Here is a 12,707-nt window from a genome sequence, read left to right on the forward strand (position 1 = left end):
ATCTCGGCTCAATGCAATCTCCAACTCCCTGGTTCAAGCGATTCTCCTGCCTCAACCTCCCAAGTAGCTGGGATTACAGGCATGTGCCACCACGCCCAGCTAATTTTTGTATTTTCAGTAGGGAAGGGGTTTCATCATGTTGGCCAGGATGGTCTCGATCTCCTGACCTCGTGATGCACCTGCCTCAGCCTCCCAAAGTGCTGGGATTACAGGCGTGAGCCACCGCGCCCAGCTTATTTACTCATTTATTTTTGAGACAGGATTTCACTTTGTTGCCCAGGTTGAAGTGGAGTGGCACAAATAGCTCACTGCAGCCCTGACTTGGGCTCAAGCGATCCTCCTGCCTCATCCTCCCAAGTAGCTGGGACCACAGGTGCACCCCATCACGCCTGGCTAATCGTTTTATTTTCTGTAGAGACAGGGTCTTGCAATGTTGTCCAGTCTGATCTCAAACTCCTGGCCTCAAGCAATCTGCCCGGCTTATCCTCCCAAAGTGCTGGAACTACAGGCATCAGTCACTGCACCCAAACCATCATCTTTGGAGATGGAGACAGAGGAATGGTGTTCTAGTAAGAACCATAACTGGAGATACCTATTTAGGTACAACATGCCTACCAGTAAGGGGTCCATAGGATTTTGGTTAACAGTGAGATCTGGTTTGAATCTTGGCTCAATTACTTACTAGTACTGTGATCTTGTGCAAATTATGTGGCATCTCTGGCTTTTCTCTTTCCTCATTTACAAAACAGAGATAGTACCACTTCCCTCACAGGACAGGACAGCAGAGCAGGTTAGAGTGCATGATGTGCAGCCAGATTGCCTGGATTTGTATCCATGTTCAGCCACTTTCTAGCTGTGTGACCTTGTGCACATTACCTAATCTCTCTGAACCTCGGTCTTCTTTTTCTGTAAAATGAAGTAGATAGTGGCCGGGCACCGTGGCTCACGCCTGTAATCCCAGCACTTTGGGAGGCTGAGGTGGGTGGATCACCTGAGGTCGGGAGTTCGAAACCAGCCTGACCAACATGGAGAAACCTCATCTCTACTAAAAAAAAAAAAAAAAAGAAAAAGAAAAAAGAAAAAAGAATTAGCCAGGCATGGTGGTACATGCCTGTAGTCCCAGCTACTTGGGAGGCTGAGGCAGGAGAATCACTTGAACCCAGGAGGCAGAGGTTGTGGTGAGCCAAGATCACGCCATTGCACTCCAGCCAGGGTGAAACTCCATCCAAAAAAAAAAAAAATAGCACCTCATAGGCTCGTAGGGTTATCACAGGAATAAATAACGTAGAAAGAACTCATAAGTGGGGCCGGGCACCGTGGCTTATGCCTGTAATCCCAGCACTTTGGGAGGCCGAGGCAGGAGGATCACTTGAGCCCAGAAGTTTGAGAACAGCCTGGACAACATGGTGAAACCCCATCTCTACAAAAAATAGACTACTGTGGTACTCCTGTAGTCCTAGCTACCCAGGAGGGTGAGATAGGAGGATCAGTTGAACCAGGAGGGTGAGGTTGCAGTGAGCAGTAGTCAGTCATGCCACTGTACTCCAGCATGGGCGACAGAGTGAGACCCTGTCTCCAAAAAAAATTAAAATCTCATAAATGCCCCCGACCCATAGTAAACATTGAACAAATGTTAGCTCTTATCATTTATGAGGCTAAACGTGATCATATAAAGCCCTCAACACAGTGCACAGTGCTGAACACTCATTAAGTACATGCTAACTTTATTTATTTATTTAGAGACAGAGTCTCCCTCTTTTGCCCAGGCTGGAGTGCAGTGGTGCCATCTCAGCTCACTGCACTTTGCCTTCTGGGTTTAAGCAATTCTCCTGCCTCAGCTTACAGGCACATGCCACCATGCCCAGCTAATTTTTTGTATTTTAGTAGAGATGGGGTTTCACCGTGTTAGCCAGGATGGTCTCGATCTCCTGACCTTGTGATCCACCGGCCTCACCCTTCCAAAGTGCTGGGATTATGGGCATGAGCCACTGCGCCCGACCTAGTACATGTTAACTTTATTTCTAGCACTAGCACTACACTATGGCACTTGGAAAACAAGAGCTATAAGTCACTGAGAAAGGAAGAGTTAAGGTCCCTGAGCTGCCATCAGTAGGCATCGGAATTGGAAGGTCATGAAGGCAATGTCACCTCTCCTCGAACTCAGAGGAAACCAGAATCCCAGGAGCCTCCCCCAGCTTTGGCTTAGTCTGTCCACCTATGTGGAGTGGGATCTCAGCAGTTTGGATTCTCTACTGATTATTTCATCAAACCTTTTTCTCTCCTCTATACTCTCCAGGGCAGTGGTTCTCAACCAGAATTTTTCCACAGGGGTCATTTAGCAATGTCTGGAGACATTTTTGGGTGTGATAGCTGGAGAGTGGGGTGCTGTCTTCTAGCGTCCACCAGATGTCAGGGACACTGCTAAACATCTTGGGCTGCATAGGACAGTCCCTCACAACAAAGCATTATCCAGTTCAAAATGTCAATAGTTCCAGGGTTGAGAACCCCTGTACCCCTGCTCTAGGGCTAAGGAACCCTTCCTTGGTTTAGCAGGTCTTGGGCGGGGCTGGGGTAGGGGGATGGGGGAGGAGAGAAGCTCCTTCTTGGAGGAGCTGGGGAATGGTAGAGGCAGCCCTTCTGCAACCCACAGAAAGGGCCCCAGGACAGCTTTTCTCTCATTATCATCAATCAAAGGGCTCAGCACAGTGGCTCATGCCCGTAATCCCAGCTCTTACGGAGGCAGAGATGTGAGAATAGCTTGAGCCCAGGAGTTCGAGACCTGCCTGAGCGATATAGGGAGACCCCGTGCTCCACGAAAAGGAGAAAAAAAAAAAAAAAAAAAAAGACACACACAAAAAAATACCGATTGTAACAACTAAAGAAAACAGAAAAAAATGCAGAGCCAAACTCTTTATATGTATTATATTTTTCATTAATAAATAGATTTTCTTCATTAAACACAGAACATATAACAGATTGAAACACTCCCCCCTCCCCCCAATTCCAAAGACAAGAGTCTATAAAACAAATGCCAGCTGTACTGCCCTAAGGGCAGAAAAAGTCTGGTGACCCCCACCCAGCCCTGCCCCTGCAGCACCACCACCCCCACACTCTGCAAGAGAAGGGGGTCTGGGGCTTCTCCCTTGGACCCTGGGGACTTAGGTGAGAAGCATGTGAATGTATGATGTCACCTCTCCATGAGGCATGGGCTATGCAAAGATGAGGTTTCCTTCTCATTGGCTCTGACCAGCTCCTGCACTTCCGATTGCATTTACGAAGCACCTGGGCTAAACCCCCAAGGGAGCTGCCACTCGGCTTCCCCACTCTGTTCAACTGCTGCCTCCTTAGAGGGGAAGGGAAGGGCTCTGGGACCCCTCCCATCCCCTGGCCTGCATGGAAACGCTGTGTGGAAGAGGCATGATGCTGAAGGTGAGGCTGCTATAGGCCTCCAAGCCCAGGAGGCCAGCATGCCCCCCGTCCCCCACAGCTTTCCTTCCTCTGGAGCCGGGGGGCACTGGGGTAGCCGCCCCCTCCACAACCTAGTGCCTAGCTTGGGGTATGATGGTTCTATCTCAGCATCAGGTCCTCATGCCGGGCCTGGCTCCTTCCTCGCCCCATTCCTGTCTCCTTCCAAGCCCTCACCGTGGCCATCTGAAAAACTCATGTCCAGTGTCCTAAATTGTCTCATCCTCCCTCTCCCCGTGCCTCTGCACCCCAAGGGAGGAAGTAGGGGGTTGTCTCCCCCCTCCAATTTCCACTTCACATAATGGAACAGCTTTTGGCCTTTTCCTTCTTGAAGGTAGAAGAGATGAGTTCAGAGCGACTGGGGAGGTGGAGCAGTCGTTTGGAGAGGCTTCGGACAGGGCTCTTCTGGGGTAGTGGGCTAGGCTTGTTCAGACACACCATGGAAGCCATCCGAAAGATGCTGTGGATGCTCTTTTCTGAGGTGAAAGCCGAACCTTCCAGGTAGATTTCTGCACCCAGCTGCTTGGCTATTGCACAGCCCTGCAGGAGGGGGTGAGGGCATTAATGCAGTGGGCCACAATGGCTCTGAGACGCTGCCTCTTGTGTGTCACTCCCCAGGGCCACTCCAGAGGGGACCCAGCTGCCGATCTCCAAATACCACCCTCTGCCGATTATTCGATTGTCTTGTCTTTTTTTTTTTTTTTTTTGGCATACACCCTGTCTGATGATGCCTCTTTTTCTTAAGACGATGTGTGACTGCACATTATAAATCACCTGGAATACTCTTGAAACTATATTGATGCCAAACTAAATCAGAATCCCTGGGGATAGCTGGGGCAGTGGCTAGTGCCTCTAATCCCAACTACTCAGGAGGCTGTGGTAGGAGGATCACTTGAGGAGGCCAGGAGTTCAAGACCAGCCTAGGCGGCCAGGCGCGGTGGCTCATACCCGTAATCCCAGCACTTTGGGGTTACAAAAATAAATCTCAAAAATAAAAATAATAAAATAATAAAAACTTTTTTAAAATGTTTAAACATTCGCTGGAAGTGGGCACAAAACTATAGTCTCAAATACTAGGGAGGATCCCTTGAGACCAGGAGTTCTACCCTGCAGTGAGCTCGGATCATACCACTGCACTTCATTCTGGGTGACAGAGTAAGACCCTGTCTCTGGGAGAAAAAAAAAAAAAAAAGGAAAAGGAAAAAAAAATTCTGGGTATAGAGCCAAGGCATTAGTATTCTTTTTCTTTTTTCTTTTTTGAGACAGAGTCTTGCTCTGTGCCCAGGCTGAAGTGCAGTGGCACAATCTCAGCTCACTACAAGCTCCACCTCCTGGGTTCACGCCATTCTCACGTCTCAGCCTCCTGAGTAGCCAGGACTACAGGCGCCCGCCAACACGCCCGGCTAATTTTTTGTATTTTTGGTAGAGACAGGGTTTCACCATGTTAAACAGGATGGTCTCGATCTCCTGACCTTGTTATCCACCCGCCTCAGCCTCCCAAAGTGCTGGGATTATAGGCGTGAGCCACCACACCCAGCCAGCATTAGTATTCTTAAGAGCTCCCCAGGTCAGGTGCAGTGGAGGCCAAGGCAGGTGGATCACCTGAGGTCAGGAGTTCGAGACCAGCCTGGCCAACATGGTGAAACCCCATCTCTACTAAAAATAACAAAAATTAGCCGGGTGTGTTGGCAGACACCTGTAATCCCAGCTACTTGGGAGGCTGAGGCAGGAGAATCGCTTGAACCCAGGAGGCAAAGGTTGCAGTGAGCTGAGATCGCACCACTACACTCCAGCCTGGGTGACAAGAGCGAAACTCCATCCCCCAACCCTATGCTCTCATGCACATAAGAAATTATCCAGGGGTCTTATCAAAAATGCAGATTCCAGGCCAGGTGTGGTGACTCACACCTGTAATCCCAGCACTTTGGGAGGCCAAGGTGGGAGAATCACTTGATGTCAGGAGTTCAAGAACAACCTGGGAAACATAATGAGACCTTGTCTCTACAAAAAATGTTAAAGATTAGCTAGGTATGGGGCCCGTACCTATAGTCCCAGCTACTAGGGAAACAGGAGGGAGGATCACTTGAGTCCGGGAGGCCAAGGCTGTATAAACAACTATTATGTGACTGCACTCCAGCCTAGGCAGATCACTTCTTTTTTTTCTTGAAACAGAGTCTCACTCTGTTACAAGTGTGCACCACCATCCCTGGCTAATTTTTTGTATTTTTTGTAGAGACGGGGTTTCACCATGTTGACCAGGCTGGTCTTGAACTCCTGACCTCAAGTGATTCACCTGCCTCGGTCTCCCAAAGTGCTGGGATTATGGGCGTGAGCTACCACATCTGGCTCTTTTTTTTTTTTTCCTTGAGACAGAGTCTTTCATTCCGTCACCCAGGCTGGAGTGCAGTGGCACATTCTCAGCTAACTGCAACCTCCATCTCCCACGTTCAAGCAATTCTCCTGCCTCGGCCTCCCGAGTAGCTGGGATTACAGGTGCATGCCACCACAACCTGCTAATTTTGGTATTTTTAGTAGAGACAGGGTTTTGCCATGTTGGCCAGGCTAGTCCTGAATTCCTGAGCTCAAGTGATCCATCGGCCTCGGCCTCCCAAAGTGCTGGGATTACAGGCGTGAGCCACCGTGCACAGTGCCCCTCCTCCTTTTTTTTTTTTTTTTTTTGTTGAGACAGGGTCTCTTTTTGTGTGTGTGTGAAATTCTAATGAACACCTCTAATGATTCTAATGCAGGTGGTCAGAATACAGTCTTAGAAATGTGGGCACACACAGGAATAACTCGCCTGCTAACTGACAGCATACATCTGGGTAAGCAGGTACCCACCACCTCTCTCCAGGTGACTCATTTGCTAATTATTACAGCAGTTGTCTCTTGCCATAGTGGAAGAGTTTGAGCCAGGGCCATATTTCAAGCTGTCTGCCTCTAGCCTTCCTCACTTCAACCTACAACACGCATTTGCACATGCACATACCTGCTCATAGGAGATGGGCGCCTGCTTCTGGTGGGACAGCTCCATCAGAGTACTCAGGTCTGTTCGCAGGTCTGTCTTGCAGCCAATGAGCAAAACGCGGGTACTGGGACAATAATCTAGGATTTCTGTCCTCCACTGAGGGGTCGAGCAGGAAGAAGGGAAGGAGAAGGAGGAAGGGAGGAGAGTTAGTGGTAGACGGATACCAGGAGAAGCTTGGCTGGCAACATTACACACATCACCTCGCTTATCACCAGCCCAGTCCTCCCTATGAGTCACAGCATCGCCACTGCACTAATTACATCATCTTCCTGCCCATGAGGCCTTTGGGGCCCCCAGAGTGCTGACCCAGGAGCCTGTTCCCCCAGTCTATGGCCCAGTCACCAGAGAGAGCACAAAGGCAATTCTCCTCCCACTCTCTGCCAAGCATACAGAGCATGGATCTGCCCCCTCACCCCAAAGGGCCTCACAAGTCCAGAATGCCAGGGGGAAGCCAACCAGTCTCTTCCCAAGGGAAGAAGGTGATCCCAGCATCTTCTATACTCTACTAGATACACAAGGTTTCCTAGGACTCCTCAGCATTGGCGGATCTGCCCAGACCCAAGCATTTCATACCAGCAGCTCAGCTCAGACCTGCCTAGCTTGCCCATTTTCAGTGGGACTGGGACCAGGGTCTATAGAAGCTGCCTCCAAAGATCCCATGCCTGACCCTCATACCATATCACTTAAAGGTTCTCTGACTCTCTGTCCTCTGCTTCCTGAGTCTTCAACACCACCCTCCCCTGTGGGGCCTCTGGCAAGGCAGCATGGGATAACAAAAAGGGTGGGAGGCAGCGGGGTAAGCAGACCCAAGTTCCAGTCCCAGAGCTGTAGCTAATGGTGTGGCCTTGGGCAAATCTCTTCCTTCCTGAGCTTCCGTTTCTTGATGTTATACAAGAGGGCATTCCTGACAAGGTCCCTACGATTCCTTCTTGGTCCTCATGCTGAGTTAGAGATTGGAGAGTTGATCTAGTCTTACCTTCTTGAGTGCGCTGTCCACTGTCTCTGGACGGCTGATGTCAAAACATAGTAATACTGCGTCCGAGTCGCTGTAGCAGAGTGGACGGACATTATCGTAGTAGGGAGATCCTGGTGTAGGCCAGAAAGAGTTGATGGTGAGCCACGGTGCTTTCCTTCCCCAATAGGCCTAAGCCCTAAAGCCCTGGGAATACCACCCACGATCCCTGAGGATCCACCCATCTCCCAGGGGGAATGTGCTATGGCTGGAAGCTTGGGACCTGACCGTCTGCCAGAAGGTCATGCAAGAATATCATCCCCCTTGGTCCAGAAAAAGGGAAAGAAGGCAAAATAACGTGGGTGGAGTATAATTTGGCCCTGTCCGGGTCTCCTACAGCAGCCTAATTGGACATCTACTAGTTTTCTGAGTCCCAGAAGATGCTTCCAGCCCTGCAGAGAGACAGTGCTTATTTCAGGGTTCCTCTCTTCTAGAGCCTGCCTGCTGCCCAATTTCACTCCCCTCTGCTCCAGGGTCTCCCCAGTGAAGAGACAAACCTGCCTGTTACGTAACCTGGCTGCTGCTTTGCCATGGGGTCAGAACTTTAGGAGGCTAGCAGGGGAGGGAAAGAATCAAGGGTTCAGTGCCCCACTTCTCCACCCACCCAGATCGGCTTACACTGAAAAGGGCAAAAGGAAAGCTGTACCCCCTGACCCCCCCACATCTCAGAAAGGCAGTCTCAAAGACAGCAGCACCGATGGCTGGGGATTTAGAGGCTAGAGCAAGAGTCCTTCATTGGGGGGGAAACAGGCAATGCAGACCCAGGTGGTCCCATATGGGAGAATGCTAGGGGCTGAGCCTACCCCCTCCACCCTGGGGAAGGAGCAGTAGCGGATTTGGAACCCAGACAATCCGTGCTCAGAATAGCAAGCAGCCCCTCTCCCTGCACCGCAATCGCCATGGAAACTGGGGGGAATCCAAGCTGGTGGGGGGATGTTGATCATTAAAAAAAAGGAATACTGGGGAGTTGGGATAGCTGCCTGCTCCTTTAGCAAGCCTCCCCCATCCCTTTCTGAGGTGGGGTCTTACCACTGCAGCACTGAGGAGCGGAAGCACTGCAGCATTGGGGAAGGGGGAGGGGAGGAGGCCTCCATTTTGGCTCCAAGCAATCCCCCTCCCTTAAGACCAGCAAGTGAATAATGGGAACAGGGTCAACCCTGACCCCAACATTGGGAAACCCTATCCCACACACCATGGCCACTTCCTCCTTCCTTATGGGAACCTAATCTGAAAGAGTGAGTTTGAGAATAACTGACAGCCTTTATCCTTTCGGAAATTGGGGGTTGGAGGTGTGACACAGGGAATAGAGACTATACTTGCTGATTTTCCATGATCTGGTTTGGGATTTGAGGGCGCATTCTGACTGTGGAAGGAGGGAGGAGGTGGGGGGAGGGGGTTTGGGCGGTGGTAGTGAAAAGAGATGAGCTGCAGTAAGATTCTGGGAAGATTGGAAGGTGGGAGGGTACAGCAGATGAAAAACCAAAAAATTATACATCATGCAGTCAAACTGCATTCTAGTCCGATCTAGCCAGCGTAGCACAGCCCAGGAGAACCAGAACCCTGCCTCCCAAGCCCTGAGACTGCAACAGGGGAAAAGCACACCAGGTTGGGGAATTTTTGTTTGGGGAGGAAAGGCTCATTGTCTGTCTAACCATCCCCTAGCCCCAATCTTTTCAGACCTCAGAACTGGAGCATGGGAACAACAACTGTTGGAGGAGCAGGACAGCATATTTATTATGTAGCAGGAAACACCCAGTGATTTATGGTCCCTTTTAAAACTCAGCCTGAATATGCATTTTTGGGGAAGGGCGGATTTTATTTTCTTTCTCCTATTCCCGGCTTTTACTCCTTTATTATGACTCTGAGCCAGTCTTTTGAAAATGATACGGGGTAAAAAGATAATGGGAAGGGGTGAGAATTAAGGCAGAGGATAGCCTAGCACTAAGGGCTTGGGGCTGAGAGGCTGGAAAAACATTGTTTCTACATTCTAGAGAGACAGGGCATCTTCTACCTCACCCCAGTAGAGGGAAAACAGGCAGAGCCAACCTCCCCTCTGCCCTGCCGGCCACTATTCACAACTGACTATGCCCTATATTAAGCCATCTCCCCCACCCTCCAAAACATCGATGATGCATCGCTTCATCCCCGAGCTGCAGCGGTGTGACGAGTGGGGCTGAGCTGCGGCAGGAGGACAGCAGTGGCCCAAGATGGAATGCAGGAGACGAAACTGAGTCTGAGCAATCTTTCCCCAAAGCAGACTTGTCTCCCCGCCCCAACCACACTGCCTCCAGCAGCACTGCCTCTTGCCTCTTATTTGGCTTTGCTCTGGGGAAGTAAAAAGTGTGTGTGTGTGTGTGTGTGTGTGTGTGTGTGCGCGCGCGCGCCCCCACACGTTGGGTGGCAGGGAAGGAAAAGGAGAAGTCCTGTTTTACTGCCCTCCCACCCCAGGAATATTCATGGATCCCTTCACCTCACCATCCCAGCCCTCTAAAGGGTGGAACTAGACGCAGGGAAGAGAGTAGCTCCTGGGCTTCACCTACTCTGCACCCTTGGACCATGCAACTGAGTCGACCAACTGTCACCCTTCCCCACAACTAAGGAGTCTTCAGATTCTCTTCTTTCACTTCTCCCCACCAAAGGGGAAAACAACTTCTAGAAGACAGCAGCTACACAGCAGACCAGTGGGGGTGGGAAAGGGGCATTTGGAGCCGAATTCTTACCTGAGGTATCCCAGAGACTAAGCTCCACCCTCTGTTCCTCTGTCTCCAAACAGGCTGTGTAATTTTCGAACACGGTGGGCACATAGGTCTGTGAAAAGAGAGGAAACATTCACCCCGGGCCCCCCTACCCTCAGATCCCCTGGTTAGTGCTGGCTACACACGCACTCACCAGAGAGACAGTAAAGTCACAGGAGACAAGAAACCAGAGGAGATGCCTGGGTCAGGAGGGAAGGGAATGTGGGGGACCGGGCACTTTGCTCTGTGGCAGTGAGAAATGTGAATGACACCCCCCACCACCACCACCGCACCAGGGGTAATCCCCTCATATCCTAGACGATTAGGGACACACAAACACACACACAGATTCTTCCCATCCCCAGATTTGTGTTTCCCAATTTGAGAGAGCCACAGGCCAAAGCCATTCCTAGCTCATCTCCTCTCAAACCCCTCCAGCATGGTGAACAGAGGGCTGCAGAAGCCTGCCTGGAGGCACTGGCAGAGAGCCTTTGAGGAGCAGGTGAGCGGATAGGCAGGGATTACGTCAAGAAGAAACCCCAGACTCTCAAATGCCTCCAGTGCCCTCTCCTGAGAGCAGACTCCAGGGACGCAGGAAGGTGGAGGGGATCTGATGGGGCCTTTGGGTGAAGAGGTGAGGAGGAGCCAGCGGGGCGGCAGAAGTGGAACAGGTCTCAGGGGAAGCTAAGGCAGGGCAGTCCTCCAGCCAAAAAGCAGCGGAGGATGGGAAAGCCTCAGAAAGCGGCTGAGGATGGGCTGGGGCTAGGGGAGCCACGTCTCCTGGGCAGGTGGAAATCTACCCCAAGTCGGGCTGGTAGGGAGAAAAGCCGGCCAGCGGGCGGGCGGGCAGCTCACCTCCGGATAGCAATCCTTCGCTAACACTTGTAACATCGCGGTCTTCCCACACTGCACGTCCCCGACCAGAACGAGCTTACATCTGGCCACGACTGGCTGGGGGGCCCGTCTCTCTTTCATGGTTGCAGTGTCCGCGGGACTTGAATTTCGATTCAGAAGGGAGGGTTGCGCCAGGTGCGTCTCAGCACGCCAACCCAGCCGGATTCCCTGCCTCCCTCCAACTGTGGAGGAGGCCGGCACAGCCGCCTTTTATTTCTCTGGTTGAGCCAATCACAAGAGGAGGCGGACTCTGTTACGCCCAATCCCTGAGGTGGGATTCCCTCCAGCAGCCAATGGATCTGAGGATCTGAGTCAGCGCCCCCTTCCTCCCTTCCCTTTCTCTTAAAGCTGCACCTTTGCTTCCCCCAGAAAGGGGATTCCCACGTTGTTCTGCATTTGTATTAGGAAGAGGAAAGGGTACTGGAAGCAAAATGAAATGATCTGGAGTGTCTACCAATAAGTGTCAAAAAAACAAACTAGCTATGGAAGCAGGAAGTGAGGTCAGGCTGGAGTTGCAGGGACTGTCCCGGGTGGGTTAGAAGAGCAGGACCTGCTTAGACTATAGACAGGTGCGTGTGTGTGTTGGAGGAGTGGGGGGTGGGGGAGGTGGCCCAGAGCTTCTCTGACATTTTTTTTTCTTTTTTTTTTTCCTTACATCTTTTGTTTTAAGTAGAGACAGGGGTCTCACCATGTTGCCCAGGCTGGTCTTGAATCTCTGGGCTCAAGCAATCCGCCTGTCTCAGCCTCCCAAAGTGCTGGGATTACAGACATGAGCCACAGCATCTGGCCTGATGTCTGACTTTTTTGTTTTTTCTAACTCCCATCCAAACTAGTTCTTGCTTCCCCTTATTTCCCTTCCCAATATCAGCTCCTGCTGTACCTCTTTTATTTTTATTTTTATTTGTGTGTTTATTTATTCATTCATTTTGAGATGGAGTATCGCTCTTGTTGCCCAGGCTGGAGTGCAATGGCGCGATCTCAGCTCACTGCAACCTCCACCTCCCTGGTTGAAGCAATTCTCCTGCCTCAGCCTCCTGAGGAGCTGGGATTACAGGCACCCACCTCGATGCCCTGCTAATTTTTGTATTTTTGGTAGAGACGGGGTTTCTCCATGTTGGTCAGGCTGGTCTCAAGCTCCCGACCTCAGGTAATCCGCCCGCCTTGGCCTCCCAAAGTGCTGGGATTATAGATGTGAGTCACCATGCCTGCCTGGCCAGTGCCCGCTTTAAAGCCTTCTCTTCTTCAAGAATCACCTTCGCCACCAAAAAGAGAGACAGAGAGAGAGAGAAAGAAAGAAAGAAAAGAAAGAAAGAAAGAAAGCTTTCTAGAGTCATCCAGAAAAAAACACACAGCACCTGACCCAGTGATGGGTAGAGAGAAATGAGGGACTCTGGCAAGTGGGGATGGGAGAGAGGAAGAAGACAAAGCAAACACACTCACTGTTTGGCCAGACAGCCTCTCACCCATGCCTAGCAGGAGCTGCTTAGGGGTGTTTGTTCTGTGGCCTAGGCTCAGCTTCCTGGATGAATCAGGCACAGGTCCAGTTCCATGTTAACGCCCACTGAAACTGACGCAC

General features: G+C 51.0%; 1 protein-coding gene across 1 annotated transcript; it reads right to left on the reverse strand.

Moving 5' to 3' along the window:
• Positions 1-2,910: 2,910 nt before the first annotated feature.
• RND1 (Rho family GTPase 1) lies at positions 2,911-11,342 on the reverse strand. Its single transcript, XM_015151588.3, has 5 exons — positions 11,093-11,342; positions 10,223-10,310; positions 7,467-7,576; positions 6,452-6,586; positions 2,911-4,005 (listed from the first exon to the last, which is right to left on the reverse strand). The coding sequence occupies exons 1-5, from the start codon at positions 11,210-11,212 to the stop codon at positions 3,760-3,762; spliced, it is 699 nt and encodes a 232-aa protein (XP_015007074.1). The 5' UTR covers positions 11,213-11,342; the 3' UTR covers positions 2,911-3,759.
• Between the last annotated feature and the right edge of the window lie 1,365 nt (positions 11,343-12,707).

Source organism: Macaca mulatta, chromosome 11 (assembly GCF_049350105.2).
Source record: "Macaca mulatta isolate MMU2019108-1 chromosome 11, T2T-MMU8v2.0, whole genome shotgun sequence".
Taxonomy (NCBI): Eukaryota; Metazoa; Chordata; class Mammalia; order Primates; family Cercopithecidae; genus Macaca; species Macaca mulatta.

Excerpts from the sequence above, each read along its gene's own strand:
- RND1 (XM_015151588.3), bottom strand. The coding sequence starts at position 11,212 with ATGAAAGAGAGACGGGCCCCCCAGCCAGTCGTGGCCAGATGTAAGCTC. Across the intron at positions 6,587-7,466 it reads TGGACAGCGCACTCAAGAAG|TGGAGGACAGAAATCCTAGA; the intron begins GTAAGACTAGAT and ends TCGACCCCTCAG. Across the intron at positions 4,006-6,451 it reads CGCCCATCTCCTATGAGCAG|GGCTGTGCAATAGCCAAGCA; the intron begins GTATGTGCATGT and ends CCCCTCCTGCAG.